The following is a 23438-nucleotide window of genomic DNA, read 5'->3' as shown; positions in this document are numbered from 1 at the left end:
TAGAAAAGTTATACTGGCTGTTAAAATATTAAGATACTGTACTTACCTTATAATTGCAGAAGAATTCCTGCCCTGAGTGAGCCTCCTAAGTAATCTGTGGCACACGTGGCACACTGGCTACCCCAGTTTCTTTTTTTTTTTTTTTTAATTTATTTATTTGTCAGAGAGAGAGAGAAAGAGCGAGCACATGCAGACAGAGTTCCAGGAAGAGAGAGAGAGAGAAGCAGGCTCCTTGCTGAGCAAGGAGCCCGATATGGGACTTGATCCCAGGACGTTGGGATCATGAGCTGAGCTGAAGGCAGCCGCTTAACCAACTGAGCCACCCAGGCGTCCCTACCCCAGTTTCTTTCTAACAACTCCCAGCAATTGACCATTCAGTACAGACACAGCAGACCCTATTCTAGAATTCCATTCCCATTTTGATGTAGTCAGTGCACATGCTGCCCTCTATTTTTTTTTTTAATATAGCCTTAGCCTGCAGTAATGCTTTTTAAACTATGGATCATGACCCAATAGTTGGTTTCAAAATCAATTTGGTGGATCAAGACCAAAATTATATTAAAAATGAAAAAATAAAAACAGAACAGTGCTAAAAAAAAATAGTACAGAATATAGTGTATCACAAAATAAGGAAAAGTATAATAAACATATTGCAAGAAATATATACGAAATATGTATGTTTTTAGGTATGTGCGTTATGATATAATGATATGTATTTGTTGCTGTGATTTTGGCAAAGAGTTTGAAATACATTACCTTAGCTTTACGTGTGGCGGAAAACGAATAAATGAATGCCTGGATGAATGAACAAATCAGAACTTTATCACTTGATTATGACAAAAGAAACATATTATTGGGTAAAATTTCTGTTTTAACTCCTTGATGACATCTAAGCATGACTACAGTAGTCATTGCATATTTTTCATTCAGTGGAATTTTATGTTATATCACACATCAGTTCTCCGAATGCCGAGCAGAACCACACTGCAAAAGTATTTCTTCAATACTATTAAGATGACATTTTGGGGGGGGTTGCCTGGGTGACTCAGTCAATTAAGCATCTGTCTTCGACTCAGGTCGTGATCCTGGAGTCTTGGGATCCAGCCTTATGTTGGGCTCCCTGCTTCAGGGGGCCTGCTTCTCCCTCTCCCTCTACCCTACCCGTACCGGCCCCTCGTGCTTGCTCCCTCATGCACTCTCTCTCTCTCACACACACACACAAATCAATAAATAAAACCCTAAAAAACAAAACAGGTGACATTTGGATATCATTAAATTGGTGAGTCATTAAGTTGTGTCAAAATCTTTAAGTTGCAAGTGAAGGATAAACAGGCTTAAACAATAAAGGAAATTTATTACCTTACATAATGAAAAGACCAATGGTATGGTATGCTTGAGGTATGGTCTGATCAGGTGGTAACTCTCCTAGTACGTCTCTCTGTATTACCTTCCTCTGCATGGGCTGAATTTTCAGGCTGATTTCCCTTTTGGTACTGACAGTTTTAAGGTACCCTTCTATATTCTATCCATCCCAGCCTCAGTGTCTCAGAATTTCCCCAAAAAAGTCCCCAAACTGACACTGATTGGTACATCTCAGCTCACGTATTCAACCATTCAGCCAGTGTGACCAGTGTAGAGAGTGAAATTGAATGTACTCCATGCATTAGCCTAGGTCAGTGCTTCACTCCTACAGCTAGAGTTATAAAGGTCAGTGCTTCATTCCTAAAGCTAGAGTTTATCAAAACCACAAGGAGAGGTTGCCTGGGTGGCTCACTCAGTTAAGCAGCTGCCTTCAGCTCAGCGCCCATGATGATCTCAGGGTCCTGGGATGGAACCCCACATAAGCAGGGAACCCGCTTCTCCCTCCCCTCCCCACTTGTGCGCGCTCTCACTCTCTCTCTCAAATAAATAAATAAATAAGATCTTCAAAAAAACACAAGGAGTCAATGCGTCAAGGCCCTAATATACATGAAGCTAAACCTGACAGAATTGAAAGGAGAAATAGAGAATTCAGCAATAATTTTTGGAGGCTTCAATGATGGTCATCTAGGAAAACTAAGAAGAATGCCAACAACAGGGATGCCTGGGTGGCTCAGTTGGTTAAGCAGCTGCCTTTGGCTCAGATCATGTGTCCTGGGATCGAGTCCCGCATCGGGCTCCTTGCTCAGCAGGGAGCCTGCTTCTTCCTCTGCCTCTGCCTGCCATTCTGTCTGCCTGTGCTCGCTCTCTCTCCCTCTCTCTCTCTCTGATAAATAAATAACTTAAAAAATCTTTAAAAAAAAAAAAAAGAATGCCAACAACAACAACAAAATCTTGAACTATACTATAAAATAACTAGACCCAACACACACCTATGGACACTGGACAACAATAGTGAAACACATTTTTCTCAAGTGCACATGGAAAGTTCTCCAAGATAAACCGTGTGCTAGGGCATAAAAAAGAAGCCTCAACACATTTAAAAGTGTTGAAATTATACCAAATATGTTCTCTAAACATGGAGTTAGACCAGAATGAAAAACAGAAAAAAATTTGGAAGATTCATTTATATGTGGATACTAAGTGGTATACACCCAAATAATCAGTGGTTCAAAGAAGAAATCTCAAGGAAAATTAGAAAATACTTTTAGATAGATAAAACTGAAACATAAAATATTAAAACATAGGGGATGCACCTAAAGCACTCCTTAAAGAGAAATATGCGCCTGTATGTTAATACTTATATTTTAAGAGAAGACTTGTATTAAAAAAGATAGCATAACTTTCCATCTTCAAAAAACCAAAAAAAAAGTGAGGCACCTGGGTGGTCAGTCGGTTAAGTGTCTGCACACATGCACGGACATATGTGCTCTCTCTCTAAAAATAAATAAATCTTTTTAAATGAATATAAGATAAAAATAGAAATAAAAAATATAAATAAAAAGTAAGATTTTGTTTATTTATTTGACAGACACAGTGAGAGAGAGAACATAAGCTGGGAGAGGGAGAAGCAGGCTTTCTGCTGAGCAGGGAGCCCAATCTGGGGCTCAATTTCAGGACCCTGGGATGACCTGAGCCAAAGGCAGATGCTTAATGACAGAGCCACCCAGGCACCCATAAATAAATCTTCTAAAAAAAAGACAATCAGTGAAAACTGAACAGGGACCAGTTATTATATGCTATTAAAGATTGTTGTGTTTATCTTAAAGTCCTAAAATAAGCCCTTATTTGCTAAACATAGATAATTAAGTATTCACAAATGAAATGATACGCTGCTTCAGATTTGCCCTACCCCCCAAAAGTGGAGGGAAATGCATCAAAACTTAAGAATGGAAAAAAGCTGGTAACCATTGAAGCTGGCCGAAGAAGACCTGAAGACTCATATTATTTTCTCTCTTTTTGTGTATTTGTGAAGCTATCTAGCAAACAAAAATTAACTTTTTGGAAAAATCACATGAAAGTACTGTATTCTATCTAAAATAGTAACTAACTTAATCATTCAACATACATACAAGAAGTGCCTGTTGTATGCACCCTGCATCATTCTAGCTCCTGGGGATACAGTAGTGAATAAAGCAGAAGCAATTCCTGCTCTCACAGATCTTAAAGTCAAATGGAGAAGACTGGCAAAGAATATATAATTTCACATGGTTAACATTCTGAAGAAAAATAAAGTGTGCAGTGGATTAAAGAATAATGTGGGGAGGCTATTCTAGATAGGAGAGTGAGGAAATTTCACTCTGAGGACCCAACTTTTTTTTTAAATTTTTTTATTTTGTAATGAACATATAATGTATTATTAGCCCCAGGGGTACAGGTCTGTGAATCGCCAGGTTTACGCACTTTGCAGCACTCACCATAGCACATACCTTCCCCAATGTCCATAACCCAACCACCCTCTCCCTACGTCCCTCCCCCCAGCAATCCTCAGTGTGTTTTGTGAGATTAAGAATCTCTTATGGTTTGTCTCCCTCCCGTTCCCATCTTGTTTCATTTGTTCCTTTCCTACCTCCCGAAATCTCCCACGTTGCCTCTCAACCTCCTCATATCAGGGAGATCATATGATAATTGTCTTTCCCTGATTGACTTATTTCGCTAAGCATAATACCCTCTGAGGACCCAACTTTTGAGAGGGCACTGAACTGAGTAAGACAGAGAGCCATAGGAAGATTTAGGGAAGCAGCATTCCAGGCAGAAGAAAAGTACAAATTCAGAATATGGGAAAGTCTAAAATGCTTTATATAAAACTCTAGAAAAATGTATACAAAACTGTTCTCAGTGATTCTCTCAAGAATAATCTCTAAAGAGCACATTTTGTTTTTTAACTTTTTCTATTTGAGATTTATTCATTGGTGTGCCTGGTGGCTCAGTTAGTTATGCCTCTGCCTTCAGCTCAGGTCATGATCTCAGGGTCCTGTGATCCAGCCCCACATCGAACTCCCTGCTCAGCAGGGAGCCTGCTTCTCCCTCTCCTCCCTGCTCTTCCTCTCTCTCTATCTCAAATATATATAAAATATAAAATATATAAATATAAAAATATAAAATATAAAATAAAAAACTGGAAGAAAGCAAAGTAAACACAAGATAAATGGAAGGAAATAATAAAGATAAGCATAGATATTAATAAAATAGAGAGTAGAAAGATAGGGAAAAGCAACAAATCCAAAAATTGATACTTTGATAATAACCACAAATTTGACACATCTTTAGCTAGATAGGCCAAGATGAAAATAGAAAAGTCAAGCAACCTTTCTTCTGATATGAACAAGGGGACATAACTATCTATAGTAATTTTAAAAAGGATTCTAAAGGAACATTATAAATAACTGTATGCCTACCAATTAGATAATCTAAAAGAAATTAACAAATTTCTAGAACTATTGAAACTCAAGAAAATCTGGATAGAATTATAACTAGTAAAAAAGATTGAATTAGGAATTTGAACCGCCCCCTCACCTGCCCCCAACAAAAGACCAAGAAAGACACCAAGAGTGCTAATGCACTGAGAAAATGCCATGTGTTAAAAGAAAGAAAAGGAAAAGAAAGCAAGGAGGAATCCATCTGCAAGCCAGGAAGAGAGGTCTCACCAGACATCCTGCTGGTACCTTGCTCATGGACTTCTAGCCTCCAGACTGAGAAAATTTCTGTTTTTTAAGCCTCTCAGTCTGCCATATTTTGTTATGGAAGCTTTAGAAGGCTAACACAGGTCTTTCTCAGCACCCATAACAACTCTTTATACTTCACTTATACTACTTTTTAAAAGTTACTTCATATTTAAAAAATTATCTTAAAAAATTAGTTATTTGGGGGAGCCGGGGTGGCTCAGTGGGTTAAAGCGTCTGCCTTTGGTTCAGGTCATGATCCAGGGGTCCTGGGATCGAGCCCCGTATCAGGCTCTCTGCTCAGCTGGGAGCCTGTTTCCTCCTCTCTCTCTCTGCCTGCCTCTCTGCCTACTTGTGATCTCTGCCTGTCAAATAAATAAATAAAATCTTAAAAAAAAATTAGTTATTTGTAGATGTCTTCTCCCCCCTGCATGTTACTCTTTGTACTTAGTCACTTGCTTAGACTAAATCTGTGATTTCTATCTCCTATGCAATGTGGGGCCACCAGGATTTGTATTTAATTTTTATTCATTTTTTTAAAGTTTATTATTATTTTATTCATTCATTCATTCATTCATTCATTCATTTTTTTCCCATCTATTTTTTAGTAATCTCTATACCTAACATGAGGCTCGAACTTATGACCCTGAGATCAAGAGTCGCATGCTCTTCCAAATGAGCCAGGCACCCCTTTAATTTCTATTGTTTTTTTTTTAAGCTTGGTTTCCTAGGGGTCTCCTCTGTGTCTGTATTATTTAGTGTTCAGTCAAAGAAAGATTGTGATCGAACACCTTAAGCCAGTAAGACTTCCACTCTCAGGTGCCTGGGTGGCTCAGTGGGTTAAGCCTCTGCCTTCGGCTCAGGTCATGATCTCAGGGCCCTGGAATCGAGTCCCACATCAGGTTCTCTGCTCAGCAGAGAGCCTGCTTCCTCCTCTCTCTCTTTTTCTGCCTGCCTCTCTGCCTACTTGTGATTTCTCTCTCTCTCTCTGTCAAATAAATAAATAAATAAATAATCTTAAAAAAAAAAAAAAACTTTCACTCTCTACTGGTGGGTCAGTGTGTGCACTGAGGAACTGAGGAGTACATGCAACGTTCAGACTGTTTCCATTTCTTGTCTGGCTTTTACATTGTTCTAAGTCCTCTTGAGCCATCTTGCTTCTCAATTTTGCATGTGCTGTTGGCTTCACAGGCTAGAATGTTTGCATGATTTAGGACTCCTTGGTTTTTGCCTTTGATACATACACTCATAGCATTTGGTCCACTCTGGATATGTGGAAATCTCGTCAAGTCCCCTATGGCTCTGTCAGCTCTGAGAAATTACTGTTAAATCCCTGCCTGCTCTGCAAATCCATCGTTTGCCCCAAACAGGCCCACAAAAGCAATGAAGCAGAGCCACCTGCCATCCATATCTGTTTGTCGCTGAGATCACCAATTTAATATATAAGGCTCTAAATCAATCAAGCCTTCTCTGGCCAAAGCAACAAGAGTGTTGTTGATTTTCATATCCTGCCTTAACCATATTGAACCTCTGTGCCAGCTGAACTGATTGAGGGCATGACAGTAATCCCAGGCAGGAACAACATGCCTGTCCTCCAAAATTCAGTGGTTTTCATAAAGAAGGACTTCTCAGCTTGTAGTATGCCTTTATTATTATTTCTAGAGTATCAAGTTATTATTTTGAAAGGTTTATCCAGCTTTATACTTGCTTTTTGGAGAAAGGAAAGGATGTGTCAACCTTCTCACTCCACCATGCTGAAGTAAATCTTTTAATTTTCTCTCTCAAAATATCAAGAATTCCTTCCAGAGTCTGAGAAGTAATGTAGTATCTAGTTTCCATAGTTAAATGATTCAGGATCTCAAGAGTTAACATTTTACTTTTTAGACCTCTAGAGAAGTCACAACCACCAAAATGACAAAGATGCTTCTTAACTCATAGAGGACCAGGGTTTACTGCATTTTGTATATAGTATTACATTTTAAAAGACCTTTTTGTGTATAATATAGCTCCTGTATTTTGGAGTTGTTTCAATGTTACTTAATAACATATTCTTCTTTTAATTTCAGAGTTCAGTTAAGTTCCTTATGTCCTCCCCTGAAATTGCTTCCCTATCATGGGGGCAAATGAAAGTACAAGGCTCTACTAAAATCTATAAGGACTGCAAAGTGTGGCCAGGGGGAAGTCGGGCTTGGGATTGGAGAGAAACAGGAACTGAGGTAAGCTGTTAGTGTTTGATTAATACTGCATAAGGCTGACCAAGTAATTTTAAACGTCCTAAGCCATAATGACCAAGTGAAGAGTAACTACTCCTTTTATTCCTCTCTCTCTCTCAATATAATGCACATACCATTAAATCACTCTATTATTTTTTTTTCAAAGATTTTATTTATTTATTTATTTATTTGAGAGAGAGTGAGTGAGCCAGAGAGCAAACAAGCACAAGCAGGGGAAGGGCCGGAGGGAGAGGGAGGAGCAGACTCTCCACTGAGCAGGTAGCCCCATGCAGGCTCCCTCTGAAGACTCTAGGATCATGACCTGAGTGAAGGCAGGCATTTAACTAAGCCACTCAAGTGCCCCTAGCTCACCTTTTTAAAGTATGCAATTCAATGGACTTTTTATTGGCATAAACTTGTGCAGTAGTTACCAGTGCTAATTCCAGAATATACTTACCACCTCAAAAGGAAAACTCATAACCATAAGCAGCTACTTGCCATTCTTCCCTTTCTTCTCTCCCCACAACTCCTGCAACTGCTAATCTACTTTTCTTTTTTTAAGATTTTTTTTTTAGGGGCGCCTGGGTGGCTCAGTGGGTTAAGCCACTGCCTTCGGCTCAGGTCATGATCTCGGGGTCCTGGGATCAAGTCCCGCATGGGGCTCTCTGCTCAGCAGGGGGCCTGCTTCCCTTCATCTCTCTCTGCCTGCCTCTCTGCCTGCTTGTGATCTCTATCTGTCAAATAAATAAATAAAATCTTTAAAAAAAAAAAAGATTTTTTTTTTAAAGATTTTATTTACTTGACACAGAGAGAGAAATCACAAGTAGAGAGAGAGAGGGGGGAGGAAGCAGGCTCCCTGCAGAGCAGAGAGCCCCACACAGGACTTGATCCCAGGACCCTGGGATCATGACCTGAGCCGAAGGCAGAGGCTTTAACCCACTGAGCCACCCAGGTGCCCCTAAGATTTTATTTTTTTAAGTAATCTCTACACCCAATGTGAGGCTCAGACTGAAAACCTGAGATCAAGAGTTGCATGCTCTTCCAACTGAGCCATCCAGGCTCCCCTAATCTATTTTCTGTTGCTATAGATGTGCTTGTTCTAGACTTTTATTATGAATAGAATCATTAAGTTCTCTTAGGTATATACCTAGGGTTGGAAATGCTGGTCATATGACAAGTCTAGATTTAATCTTTTGAGGAACTGCCAAGTTTTTTTCCAAAGCAAATGCACTGTTTTACATTTTAGATTGTAGGAATTATGAAGGTTCCAATTTTTCTAAGTCTCTCCTCACTGACACTTGGTGTTGTTTGTTTTGTTTTTATTATATATCATCTTGGTGGTTGTGAAATGTTATCTCATTGTGGTTTGAACTTGCATTTCCCTTATATTATACTTCCTCCAGGATTCTCATTGTGCCATGCCCAAGGTAGAGGTTGGGTGAAAGAAGAGAGCCCCTAGCTCTTGACCACATTCACTTAGAACTTGTTCTCAGCCACAGACAGCTGGGGGCAGGATGAAAAACGCTTAAGTCCTGTTTTTCCCAGGAACGAAGCCTTCCAGCTGGTAGCTGCGTGGGGAAACAATTCTGTGTTCTTGGCCATAGCAGTCTGGATGGAGTGTCCACCTCACTAAGCTAGGAGCAGGGTTGCAGGGCGGGTGAGGGTGGGGTGTCAGGCTGCAGTCTTTCTGAAAAACCACAAATACTCACCTTTCCTACCAAATATTTATAAATTGTCCCAAAGAGATGTTTCTTCATTTGCTGTTTGTTCCTAGGATAAAATTTTTTAATTTTTATTTTTTGATTGGGGTGGGTGTAAAATTTTTTTTTTGTGGGTTTTTTTTTTTTAGTTTTTCTTTGTTTCTTTTAATAATTTTCATTTTGGAGCAGGTCATGGAGCTCTTCGTGCTGTAATGATAGAAGTTGTTCCTTCAGTTTTGAAAGATAATTTTGCTTGATATATAATTCTTGATTAAAATTCTTGTTCTTGGGGTGCCTGGGTGGCTCAGTGGGTTAAGCCTCTACCTTTGGTTCAGGCCATGATCCCAGGGTCCTGGGGCTCAGCGGGGAGCCTGCTTCCCACCCCCCCTCTCTGCCTGCCTCTCTGCCTACTTGTGATCTCTGTCTGTCAAATAAATAAATAAATAAAATCTTTAAAAAAAATAAAAAATAGAATTCTTTTTCTTTTAGCACTTTGAATATGTCATCCCACTTTTTGGGTTTCATTGGTTACTAATGAGAAACAACTATTAAAGTTTCCTTGACTTGACAAGTCATTTCTCTCTTGCTGCTTTCAAAATTCTTTGTCTTTTGCTTTTGACAATTTCACTGTGATGTGTCTACACATGAATCACTTTGAATTTATCCTACTTGGAATATGTTGAACTTTGTGGATGTGTACATTGTTTTTCATCAAATTTGGGGAATTTTCAGTTATTCTTCAAATATCCTTTCTGCCCTTCTATCTCTCCTCTTCTGTAATACCCATTATGAGTATATTGTATGTTAAATGATAGTCCCTCAGGTGCCTGAGGCTTTGTTCATTTTCTTCTCTTTCCCTTTTTTTCTCAAATTGCCAGTCTCAGTTGATGTATTTTTCAGTTTTGCTGATTCTTACCTACTAATGAGCCTTTTTAGTGAAATTGTCACTTGGTTACTGTACTTTTCAACTCCAGCATTTCTATTTTAACCTTTAAAAAATAATTTCTAACTATTGATAGTCTCTATTTTTTAAGATATTGTCCTCATACTTTCCGTTAGTTCTTTGAATATGGTTTCCTAGAATAATAATTAGACAGAGGTTTCTTTATATGCCTGAAACCAGTAGGTGTTCCCAGTGTTTGCCAAGGGACTCTGTATGCAATTTGAGCCATGTAGTCCACACTCAGCCGGGGTGTTTAAAATTCTGCCTATTTCTTGCTTATGTAGGTATGTAGGTCAGCCAGAGCAGTGACCTTAGGGCCTTGTCATGTTATTCTTGAGCATGAGCACAATCATGGACATATATTTCAATACCAGAGTTTATATCAGAGCTTTTCAAAGCCCTCTGTGGATATCTTATTTCCCAATTTTCCCTTTTGAGTTTTTTGGATGACCTCTTGTTTCCCCTGTTGTCTAATGCATCAAGCAACTGCATTTTTAAAAATTTGTCTCTGGGGCTCCCTGGGTGCCTCAGTGGGTTAAGCCTCTGCCTTCAGCTCAGGTCATGATCTCAGGGTCCTGGGATCAAGGGCCACATCGGGCTCTCTGCTAGGCAGGGAGCCTACTTTCTCCTCTCTCTATCTTTCTCTCTCTGCTTGCCTCTCTGCCTACTTGTGATCTCTCTCTGACAAATAAATAAAATCTTTTAAAAAAAAATTGTCTCTAATAGTTTGGAACAAACTTCTTTGGAGGTGGCGGTGGGGGAAGAGATTTACAGGGTAAACTCCAAGTCAGATCAAATAAAGACAGCCTACAAGTTGGGCTGTCCAGAGAACCATCAGACTGGTCAAATAATGACAGTTTTCTGGGAATGGAGGTTTGAGAAAGTTTTGATCTATTACTCCATGTTGTGTGACTTCCAGACAGGTAGTTTTCACTCTGACTGTGTTTGTTGCTTTTCAAGGCTACTACAGAACTGGGGATGGAGTAGATTGGAATAGGGCAAGTTAAAATTAGGCAAAGCTCACTTTTCAGTGATTTTTTTTTTTAATCAACGCACCCCAAATTCCTGGAAACCTTTGTTAACTTCTGCACAACAGAGTACGTTTATTTTTTTACTTCTTCCATTATTCTCATTGCTTTTATAAAAAAAGGATTTTCAGAGGTTCTTCACAACATTTTCTCTGATATCAATCAGAAATAACTGTTTCAGGGGTACCTGGCCTCAGTTGGTTAAGGGTCTGCCTTTTGCTCAAGTCATGATCCTGGGTTCCTGGAATCAAGCCCCAAATTAGGTTCTCTGCTCAGCAGGGAGCCTGCTTCTTCCTTTCCCTCTGCCTGCCACTGCCCCTGCTTGTGCTCTCTCTCTTTCTCTTTCTCTCAAATAAATAAATAAAACCTTAGAAAGAGGGAAAGGAAGGAAGGAAGGATGGACGAATAAAACTGTTTTGGATTCATACACAGTGATGTGCTGGTCATGGCTTTCACTGGCTTGTGAGAATTGATTGTTAAATTTTCAGGAATTTTGTAAGCCAGTTTTTAGACGGAGCCATTATTAAAAACTAGATTATATATTTACTCAGGTGAATCATTTAAGACCTATGTAATATATTGAAAATTCATTATTCCTAATTATTTTACTATATTCTCTGATTTTGAAATTATTTATATTCACTGTTACCTGTATGGTGAAAATAGTATATATGTGCTACTGTACATCTCTTATTAACTCTGCATTCAGTGATGTCACATTGGTATCTTAAATATCGTGGGAATGTTTACACCACAGAAACTGGAAAACACTACATATTAGGGGTTCTTTTTTTTTTTTTTTTTTTGTCTTTGTAACTTAATGGCTTTGAAAATTGTATTATTAAACATAATAAGTTTAATTCATTGCAAATTGGGAAGAATAATAGACCTGCGTACTCACATTCAAGTTTTAAGAATAAAATCTTAGAAATTTGATTCCTTTCTCTCCACCCTTATCAGTGTCCTGAATTTCCTTTATACTTTTCAAATACCTATCTGTAGCCACAACCAATATTTTGCATTGTTCTTCATATTCACACTTTTATATTAATGGTACCACCTCTTGTCCACTTTTTTTGTATTGAGATGTTATTCTACTTTTCTCTATTCTTTTGTAAGCTGTGCTTTTTATTTCTATTTTCTCAGTAGTTATCTTTTTTTTAAAGATTTTATTTATTTATTTGACAGAGAGAGATCACAAGTAGGCAGAGAGGCAGGCAGAGAGAGAGGAGGAAGCAGGCTCCCTGCTGAGCAGAGAGCCCGATGTGGGACTCGATCCCAGGACCCTGAGATCATGACCTGAGCCGAAGGCAGCGGTCCAACCCACTGAGCCACCCAGGCGCCCTCTCAGTAGTTATCTTTAAAATCGTGATATGTTAGGTTGAACCACATGAAATTAACAATATTTTCTAGAAAAAGAGTTGAATTTAGGAATTGTGTGTAGTTCAGCCTAATAACACCTTAAGGTCTAAAATTAATTTTTATCTTTACTTTAGTACGCTTTCCTCTAATCACTTCCTTTCCATCTTACACATTATTGTTATCCAATAATTTAGTTCCTTTAAAAGTAGAAATTTTAGGGACGCCTGGGTGGCTCAGTTGGTTGGGCAGCTGCCTTCGGCTCGGGTCATGATCCCAGCATCCTGGGATCGAGTCCCATATGGGGCTCCTTGCTCCGCAGGGAGCCTGCTTCTCCGTCTGACTCTGCCTTCCACTCTGTCTGCCTGTGCTCGCTCTCGCTCGCTCTCTCTGACAAATAAATAAAATCTTAAAAAAAAAAAAAAAGTAGAAATTTTATTTTCTTATTTAATTAAGATACTTTGTTTTTTAATCGTTACAATCAATGTTTGCTTATATTTATCCACATGTATACCAGTTTCCTTGCTTATCACCCCTTCTTTCTATTTGGATCAATTGTAAATTGATTTCTTTCTTTCTTTTCTTTCTTTTTTTTAAATTGCTATCCTTGCAAATTCCTTTAGTGAGGATCTTTTGATAAACTCTCTCCATTTTTGTTTGTCTGAAAAGGTTCTCATTTATTAATTCTAATTTTTCTAGGTGTTCTAGGTTGACAACAATTTTTTATCTGTGACAATAATTTTTTATCATAGACCCGAATGGTCTATGTCCTTTTTGACATTTGTCCTGTCAAAGACTTATATTTGTTTCTTCATGACATCCTACATTACTTTCAATCTGGGACAACTATTAGTTAATTTCCTGACTGGGAGCTTCCCAGATCATGCTGATTAGTGTACATTTGAACCCCAAAGTAACGTGTAGGCAAGTTTGTGATTATAAATTCTCAGGGGACACATTTTCCCCCAACACAGAGCCCCCGCTGGCTGAGACAGAGAGCTTTCTTTGTCCTTTTCCTGGATTTTTTGGGCCAATTCTTTTACTTATTTATTTATTTGACAGAGATCACACATAGGCAGAGAGGCAGGCAGAGAGAGAGAGAGAGAGAGGAAGAAGCAGAGTCCCCAGTGAGCAAAGAGCCCGATGTGAGGCCTGGTCCCAGGTCCCTGGGATCATGACCTGAGCCGAAGGCAGAGGCTTTAACCCATTGATCCACCCAGGCACCCCAGCCAATTCTTTTATTGAAGATGGGTTTAAGAAGGGCACGCTGCCCATTTGGGAGGGGTGTCACATTTCCCGTGTCCCGCCTTGCTTAAGGCTTGCCTCCTAGTCTCAGAGTGTCTCTTAAATTAATAAGTCAGGAAACGACAGATGTTGGCAAGGATGAGGAGAAAGGGGAACCTTCCTAAACTGTTAGGGGAATGCAAGCTGGTGCAGCCACAACCTATGGAGGTTCCTCAAAAAGTTAAAAATAGAGCTACCCTATAATCCAGCAATTGCACTACTGGGTATTTACCCCCAAAGATACAAATGTCGTGATCCTAAGGGGCACCTGCACCCCCATGTTTATAGCAGTGATGTCCCCAATACCCAAACTATGGAAAGAGTCCAGATGTCCATCAAGAGATGAATGAGTAAAGGATGTGGTATACACACACACACACCCATATATATAAATAATATTCCATTGTGGGGTGTGTGTGTGTGTGTGTGTGTGTGTGTGTGTGTGTAATGGAATATTACACAACCATCAAAAAATATTAAATCTTGCCATTTGCAACAATGTGGATGGAACTAGAGGGTATCATGCTGAGTGAAATAAGTCAGTTGTAGAAAGACAATTATCATATGATCTCCCTGATATACAGAATTTAAGAAACAAGGCAGAGAGGATCATAGGGGAAGAGAGTTAAAAATGAAACAAGATGAAACCAGAGAGGGAGACAAACCATAAGAGACTCTTAACCTCAGGAAACAAACTGAGGGTTGCTGGAGTGGAGGGGGGGTGGGAGGGCTGGGGAGGCTGGGTGTTGAACATTGGGGAGGGTATGTGTTGTGGTGAGCACTGGGTTTTGTGTAAGACTGATGAATCACAGACCAGTACCCCTGAAACAAACCTCTGTACACAAATGAAAAAATAGTTGAATATTGAAAACCTTAGCATATGAATAGTTTACTATAACTCCAAATGTATATAATTTGTAAACAAAATGATTTTATACTTCTAGAGTATCACATTCTATAGGACGGACACTTCCAATGATAAAATTTCTCATTAAAAATTAAAAAAAAAAAGAATGTAACAATGGCAAGTGCTGTTACTTCAATATCAGTTGATCATTCTGATTTTCAACTGTCTCTTCACTTTGGCCTCTGGGAATTTCCCTTTCCTTTGCAAGCTCAGCTAAGCATTTCAAGGGATGCTTATTTTTATCCAGCATTTGCAGGCATTTTGTTTAAAGAAATTTTCCTCAAGTGTAATAGTTTATCACATTATAAACAATCACACCTACATAAATCTGCATAGTAAACAGTCATACCTACATAACTGGGCTCCACAGAAGAAGAGAATTTCAGCACATGCTCTCTGTTCATGCCTTGGTTTTGAACCACATGCTGTCAGCATTTCCATCCAAACATCTAGTTGCTTGTTAGCTACTAACCTTGATCTTAAAGAAATATACTGGATGGTTAAAAGGATTGAGATATAGGAGGGGTAGAATGAGAGAAGGCTGAGGAATAAGAAGACATAAGGCTTTTGAACCAAATGACTCCACTGTATTATTTTATAGAGTGAAGCCAGAGTGTAAGACGTAGGCAGTAGGATGGTTCACAGATGTCTGTAGTGTTGAGTTTATACCTTATTCAGTAGACAAGGCATAGTCACTTGAGATTTATGCAGGAGACTGATATGTCTGACAAAGATTATCCAGATTATGGCTATAAGATATATTGGAGTACTAATTTATGAGTGTGCCACATTGAAGAGATTTTTTTCCTCCTCAGAAATGGATTTAACACTATATAGTGTGCTTTTCCCAAATAAGACTATATGAATTAATATTACTATTAACCTCATCCTTTATTTAAGGAAAATTAAGGACAGAGAAGTTATATAACTTGCATAGACACAGAGCTAAAAAAAAAAAAAATGTGAAATCAAATAGCAAACCCAGGTCACATTCTAACTTTATTTCCCATTCCTTCCTACTATATCATGATTCCTCATATAAACTTTAAGCTTAAAAACTATAAAACTGAAACTATAAAAAACTGTAAAACTAAAAAACCCTATAAAACTGAGGAGGTACCATTGATGATAATAGGAAGATAGGAAAGGGTTGCCATAAATTTAATTTTGATCTTTAAAGTTTTATTTGTCAGGGTGCCTTGATGGCTCTGCCTTGGCTCCAGTCATGATTCCAGGGTCCTGGGATTGAGCCCTGTATCAGGCTTCCTGCTCTGTGGGAAGCCTGCTTCTCCCACTCCCCTTCTGCCTTCTTGTGTTCCCTCTCTTTCTGTCAAATAATAAATAAAATCTTAAAAAAAATAAAGTTTTATTTGTCAGTAGGATAAGCAAGAGGAGGTAGTCTAGAAGACTAGAGGTTCTAGTTGGGATAAGAGCTGGGAGAGAGAGAGGAAAAACCGAGGTGTTGATCTATAGCTCACCTAGATAGGGGCAGACTGACATGGACTGCAAAGGCCATGGAGTCTTCATTGACATAATGGAGACAGCCTACTTCACAGGGCTGCTCTAAGGATTAAAGTACTGTGCTAGATGGGATATAGGCAATAGATGGAGCTGTTATTTTTCAGTCAGTAGTAGTGTGGGTGGAAATGAGACTTTGAAAACTATTAAGAAGGTGAAATTGACAGGATAAGGCAATTTGTTAGATTTAGCAGGCGAGGGAGAATTCTAGCATGGATAACTGGGTACATGGTGGTGCTGTTCATTGAGATTGGGTATATCAGAGCAGGAATAAATGTGTTTATGTTTAGAGCAAAGGCTGAGTAGAGAAAATGGTGTATGTTGAACCTGAATTTATATTAGGGCTTCTAGATAGAGATATGTAGTAGACATTTAGGTTCGTAAGTCCTGGCACTGTCACATTTTAGCTGGGTAACCTTAAACAAGTTATTTAGCCTTTCTGTGCCTCAGTTTAATTGTCTATAAAAGGAGAATAATAATGTCTGTTTTTCATAGGTTGATGTAAGAGCATGGCATGGGCTGGGAAGAATAAATTTTTTAAATGTATGCAACTTACCTTCATGCAAATTCATTCTTTTCTCTCAGTCAGTATTTCTCAGTGTCATTCATGAATCTCTTGCATCACAATCACCTAGAGTGCTTGTTTAAAATGCATGTTCTTGGGCGCCTGGGTGGCTCAGTGGGTTGGGCCGCTGCTTTCGGCTCAGGTCATGATCTCAGAGTCCTGGGATCAAGTCCCGCATCGGGCTCTCAGCGGGGAGCCTGCTTCCCTCTCTCTCTCTCTGCCTGCCTCTCTATCTACTTGTGATTTCTCTCTGTCAAATAAATAAATAAAATCTTTAAAAAAAAAAAATGCATGTTCTTTATCTCCCTCATTCTCCCAACCTACTCAATCAGAATCTCTTGGGGGTGGGACCTGGAAAATAATATACTTCAGGGGGTTGCTTTGAATATTAAATATGTTCATCTTTGTAAAGCTTCTACCACAGTGCCTGTTACATAGTAGATACTTCATTTTTTATAATGATACACTTCCAAAATTTCCTTTCAATCCACATCTCCTATATTTTATAACACACCTGAAGACCTAGTCATTCCATACCAAATACTTACTCCCTTACAAACTTACCATGATCTTTCATTCCTTTGTACTTTTGCTAAAACCATTTCATTTACTTGAAATTACCTGCTTCCCTTTATACCTGATGAAGTCTTACATGTCCTTCAATTCTTAGCCTTTGTATTATCTCCTCTCTGAAGCACTTCCTGATAATCCTTGTGAGAACAAGCTGCTCTCTTGTTATTTCTGTAATACTTTGTGCCTCTACGATAGCACTTTGTATGGTCCATCTGTATTTTATTATTTTTTTAAGATTTTATTTATTTATTTGACAGAGATCACAAGTAGGCATAAAGGCAGGCAGAGAGGGGGGCGGGGGGAGAAGCGGACTCTCTGCGAAGCCAGATGTGGGGCTCGATCCGAGGACCCTGAGATCTTGACCTGAGCCAAAGGCAGAGGCTTCTCTGAGGAATCACATTATAATTCCTTTTTTTTCCCCCAAGATTTTATTTATTTATTTATTTGAGAGAGAGAGAGAGAGAGTGTGTGAACTCAAGCAGAGGGAAGGAAAGAGAAGAGGGAGGAAGAGTGGAAAGGAGAAGAACAAGCAGACTCAGTGCTGAGCAAGGAGCCCTGCGTGGGGCTCAAGCCCCCATCCCTGAAATCACCACCTGAGCCAAAACCAAGAGTTGGATGTTTAACCGAGTGAGCCATCCAAGTCCCCATGTTGTGATTCCTTTTTAATTAGTTTAAAAGGGGAAGATTTGTCTAGGTGGTATGGTCAGTTGAGGGTCCAGCTCTTGGTTTTGGCTGGGGTCATGATCTTGGGGTTGTGACAGTGAGCCCTACTTCGAGCTCCAGGCTCGGTGCAGAGTCTGCATGGGATTCTTTCTTCCTCTCCCTGCCCTTCCTACTTGTGCTCTCTCTCTCTTTAAAATAAAAAATATTTAAAAATATAGGGGCGCCTGGGTGGCTCAGTGGGTTAAAGCCTCTGCCTTCGGCTCAGGTCATGATCTCAGGGTCCTGGGATCGAGCCCCGCGTTGGGCTCTTTGCTCAGCGAGGAGCTTGCTTCCCTCTTTCTCTCTCTCTCTCTGCCTGCCTCTCTGCCTACTTGTGATCTCTGTCTGTGAAATAAATGAATAAAATCTTTGAAAAAAATATAAAAAAATATATATAGCAGATTTTATCATGATTACATAATGGAAATACCAAGAAAATGTATTGTCTTCAACTAGTGTCCTTAAAATAAAAATACTAAATACTATTGTTAAATAATACTAAATACTACTACCTCCTCCCAAAACTCTACCAGTCATGAAACAACTATTATGTATGTAGTCAAATACAGCTTTTCCAGGATCACACAACTAATCATTATTGGAACTAGGATTTGAACCTGAGTCCTACTGTAAAGCCCATCTTTTCTACTATCTCATACTGTCTTTGCTCATTTCTATTCTGAAGTAATAATTGTCTTACAGGAGAAGACATTACTATGTGTAAACATACATGGGTCATTCATGTATATATTCTTTTGTTAGGGTGAAAGGAGTCAAGAAGGAAAATATAACAAGTTTAAAATGAAAAGAAAGCCAAACTGGGGTGCCTGGATGGCTCAGTTTTAATGCATCCCACTCTTGGTTTCAGCTCAAGTCAGGATCTCAGGGTTCTGAGTTTGAGTCTCAAGTCAGGCTCTGCACTCGGTGTGGAGTCCACTTGTCTCTCTCCCTCCCCCTCTGCCCCTTCCCCACTTTTTCTCCAGTAAATAAACAAACAAACAAACAAACAAATAAATAAATAAAAGGGGGGGTTGGGGAGAAAGCCAAACCATCCAAGGGCAACTAAAGGAAATATGGAAACTTTACTCCAACTTCTAATTTTTTTTTTTTTAAGATTTTATTTACTTATTTGTCAGAGAGAGAGCAAGCGAGAGAGCAAGCACAGGCAGACAGAGTGGAAGGCAGAGTCAGAGGAAGAAGCAGGCTCCCTGCGGAGCAAGGAGCCCGATGTGGGACTCGATCCCAGGACGCTGGGATCATGACCTGAGCCGAAAGCAGCTGCTTAACCAACTGAGCCACCCAGGCGTCCCGATCCAACTTCTAATTTTGAAAACCGTATGACCTATACAATGCCTATATGAATAGCACAGTAAATTTCCCTACACCCTTTTTTAAAAAAGATTTTATCCATTTATTTGTCAGAAAGAGAGAGAGAGAGAGAGAGAGAGCAAGCATAAGCAGGGTAGGGGCAGAGGGAGAAGCAGGCTCCCTGCCAAGCTAGGAGCCTGATTCAGGACTCAATCCCAGCACAACCCAAGCCGAAGGCAGATGCTTTCTGAGCTACCCAGGTATCTCTCCCCTATACCCTTAATCTAATAATTTCAAGTATAACAATTACTTTTCTTCTCTAAACACACACAGACACACACTTCCCCCGACCTCTGAATCATTTGAGTGTAAATGTTAGATATCATATTTCAGCATTTCTTTCCCAAGAACATGAACATTCTCCTACATAACTACAATATCATTATCATAAATAAGATTATCTTTGGTACAATAACATTATCTAGTATATAGCCTAACTTCAAATTTCCCTGAAGTCCCCAAAATGTCCTCTATAACTTTTGTTGGTTTTGTGGTTTTACTTTTATATATAACACAGGCAATAGGTATAAAATAGAACATAGTTCTCAGAGGGTTGTAGAATTGACGACACCAGAGGGTCTGGTGCTCAGGGTAATGCTACCTAAGGAAAGACAGCTGAGCTGAGCTATTCCTAACCCTTTTACCACTTGGATTTGTTTGCTTTTGCTTTTGTTTTCCCATTCACCCTGTAAACCTCGTTGACAACAGAAGGCCTGTGCTGAGCTGCTTCTAGGTTGAACCTCTTCTCCTTTTTTTAAATTTTGAAAATTTTCAAACCTGCATAAAAAATAAGCACTTGTATTCCATCAACCTGCATTCACCAGTTGTTAACATTCTGCCATATTTACTTAGTCTTTCTCTGGCATACACCCTACCCCATTCCCTCTCCCTTTTTCAATGACATTTTTGCTGAATCATTTGAAAGTAAGTTACATTGTGACACTTGATACTTATATGAATCCTAAACACTGCAGCCTGTATCTACTAAAACAAAGCCTTCTGCCAGACAAAATCATAAAATTATACTCAAGGAACTCAGTTGCTCCCCATTTTTTCTTCTTTTATCACATGGGTATTTTTGAAATGTCTAGGCCAGTTGTTTTGTAGAACAGTCTACAATTGTCCGATTTTTTTCTACCATGATTATAGATGCAAGTTAATCATTTTTGGCATGAATGCTTCCCAGGTTGTCGTGTCTTCAGTGTATCATATCTGGGGGCAATGTAAAGTCAGTTTGTCCAGTTACTGATGAAGTTATGTTTGATCATGTGGGTTAGATGGTGGTAAAGGTACATTTTTCCATTTGTAATCAGTTAGTACTCTGTAGAGTAATAATTTGAAACTTTATAATATCTTGTTCCCCAGCAACCTTTTCAGCCAGTGGTTTTAGCATTGACCACTGATTTTTGCCTGACTTTACTAAATTAATGGTTACAAAATGATGGTGTTTCTGTCATTCCTTCACATTTATTAGCTGGATTCTGATGTAAGGAAGAGCTTTCCTTTGGTCACTCTTTTAGTATTACTATGGGCTCATACTATGTTTTAAAATTTAATATATGCTATGTTCTGAATGTATGTGCCTTCCCCAAATCCATTTGTTGAAGTCATAACACCTAAAGATGATGGTTTCAGCAGGTGGGGACTTTGAATGCTTAAGTCATGAAGGTGTAGCCCTCATGAATGGGATTAGTACCTTAGAAAAGAGGCTGCAGAAAGATCCCTTCCGCCACATGAGAACAGAAAAGGCACCGGCTCTTAACCAGGAGGAGGGACTTCACCAAAACCCAATCCATAATCATGGATTTCTAGCCTCCAGAACTGTGAGAAATAACTTCCTATTGTTTATAAACTACCCAATTTGTGGCCATTTGTTACAGCCACTTAAGCAGAATAAGATAATGTTTTAATCCACTGCGATTAGTAATATTTTTGAGGTTAAAATTGTCCCACACTTGGCCAGTGTTCTTCTTTTTTTATTTTTTAAGATTTTATTTATTTATTTGACACAGAGAGCGAGAGAGTACAAGCGGAGGGAGTGGGAGAGGGAAAGGGAGAAGCAGACTCCCCGCTGAGCAGGGAGCCTGATGTAGGGCTCGATCCCAGGACCCTGGGATCATGACCCGAGCTGAAGGCAGACGCTCAACCATCTGAGCCACTGAGGCTCCCCAGGCCAGTGTTCTTTTGATATGTTCCCATCAGTTTTTTACCACTGCCTTGTTTTCTGGGATAGTAAGATATATTATCCCTAGATTCAGCCTTTTTTTCAAGGAATCCCGGTTCCTTTTAGTGAAGAACGGCATCTAGAAATCAAGAGCTGGATATTAGGTGTGCCCATTGTTACTGAGACATCACTCCATCTATACCCTTTCAGTTTACAGAGCCGTGTGTGTGTGTGTGTAAAAATGAGTTCATAATGATACCTCCAGTTTAATCCAGCACCTCAAGATTCTTTTATTCCCCCATTCCATATCTGTGCCTTTCTTCTCCCACAGAGAACCCGAGTTCCAAAATCTATCAATATAATTACTTATTTGGTGTGTTCTACTATACACACAAAACAGTTTTGAAATCACTACACCAATACCACTACCAACATCAAGATCACAAAATAAAATTCAAAATCTTTATTTTTTTTTTAAGATTTTATTTATTTATTTGACAGAGATCACATGTAGGCTGAGGCAGGCAGAGAGAGAGAAAGGGAAGCAGGCTCCCCGCTGAGCAGAGAGCCCGATGCGGGGTTCCATCCCAGAACCCTGGGATCATCACCCGAGCAGAAGGCAATGGCTTTAACCCACTGAGCCACCCAGGTGCCCCCAAATTCAAGATCTTTATAGGTGTTTTCGTACTTGGAACACATCCCATTTAGGCGTACAGTCAGAACACTTAAAAAGTTAACTTCATTTATCTTTTCTTTTTGTTGTATCATCGGTTTGATATAATTGAGGTCATTTGATTCTGTTGGCATGCTGTCGTAAGTGTCCCCCTACTTCCTGTCTTTGTTGATTTAATTTTTTTGAATATATAAAATATGTATATGGTTCAGAAGTCAAAACAATTTAGCAAGGTACACTTAGGAAAGTCTTACTCCTTTTCCTGTCTCTACTATCCCATACCTACTTCATTCCAATAGGTCAGTGACTATCTTTATTAGTTTATGGTTTATCTGTTCTGTATTTAAAAAAAAAAATAAGCAAATACATATCCAGATACATACATACATTCTTCTGCTCATATTCCACTGAAGTTTATATTGGTGATAGCATATCACATTGCCATAGCTAATTGCAAGGGAGAACAGAAAATAGAGTCTCTAGCTGGGGGGCCATATGAGCCAGAGTAGAGGCAGAATGGATTTTGAAAGAACAACTAGCAGTCTGCCACTTGCCACGAGGAGATGTGAGGGCAAGTCTGCCAACGAGTTTTTGGAAAATATTTCCACTCTTCTAAACTAATAAAGAGGCATATTACTAGATCGCATATCTGTTTTTAATATTTCAGCCATTTTACTTGTATAAAATCTGTTGTCTTTGCAGTTCTATATATTTGATACTGTGCATCTTAGAATTTTATTTTGAGAAGGGGCCATAGGCTTTGCCAGATTGCCAGTGTAGCCTCTGTCACCAGAACTAAAAACAAAATACAAAATGCAAATATGCCTCTGCGCTGGCAGAGACAGAAAGATCGTTTAGGAGGCTCTTAATTCAGGCAAATGATAATGAGAATGTGAGGCAATGTCCACGGGGGACAGATACCAGAGATCCTTTAACCTTCACTCACAGAATCTGCTTTTATCAGCAACACAGACAGATAACAGCATTGTCACTAACTGCTTATTTCAGCAGAAGGAAATGCTTCCTTGAAAGTGTAATTCAGGAATGTTTTCTTTTCAAATTTAACATAAAATAGGAGGAGATGTCCCAGCCATCTAAGATGCCACTTTGTTGTTTAGCAGGTACAATGAACATTATTATTAGCTGGACATTTCCCCACAATTGATAGTCTTCCCTCAAGAAAAAACTGAGCTTTTACAACCTCACATGGTGTGACAGAAAGCCTCTTAAAGAAGAGGAACAGAACCAGACACTCACGCAGGGAAGAGAGCCTTAGTGGTTTGCCCCAAGGGACTGGAAGAAGCGGAGGATGAGCTGGTGACAGGTGGAGGACACCTCAATAACAGCCTGATGCTCCAAT

General features: G+C 39.3%; 1 protein-coding gene across 1 annotated transcript in view; it reads left to right on the top strand.

Moving 5' to 3' along the window:
• Positions 1-23438, top strand: part of AAMDC (adipogenesis associated Mth938 domain containing) — a 40982-nt gene that overhangs the window by 6774 nt on the left and 10770 nt on the right. The window contains exon 2 of the mRNA XM_059188122.1: positions 7148-7297. Coding sequence (XP_059044105.1) covers positions 7166-7297 — 132 coding nt within the window. The 5' untranslated portion in view covers positions 7148-7165. The remainder of the gene's footprint in view (positions 1-7147; positions 7298-23438) is intronic.

This window comes from Mustela lutreola, chromosome 1, assembly GCF_030435805.1.
Source record: "Mustela lutreola isolate mMusLut2 chromosome 1, mMusLut2.pri, whole genome shotgun sequence".
NCBI classification, from domain to species: domain Eukaryota; kingdom Metazoa; phylum Chordata; class Mammalia; order Carnivora; family Mustelidae; genus Mustela; species Mustela lutreola.
Note: the sequence above shows the minus strand (reverse complement) of the source record. Positions and strands in the feature narration are given on the sequence as shown.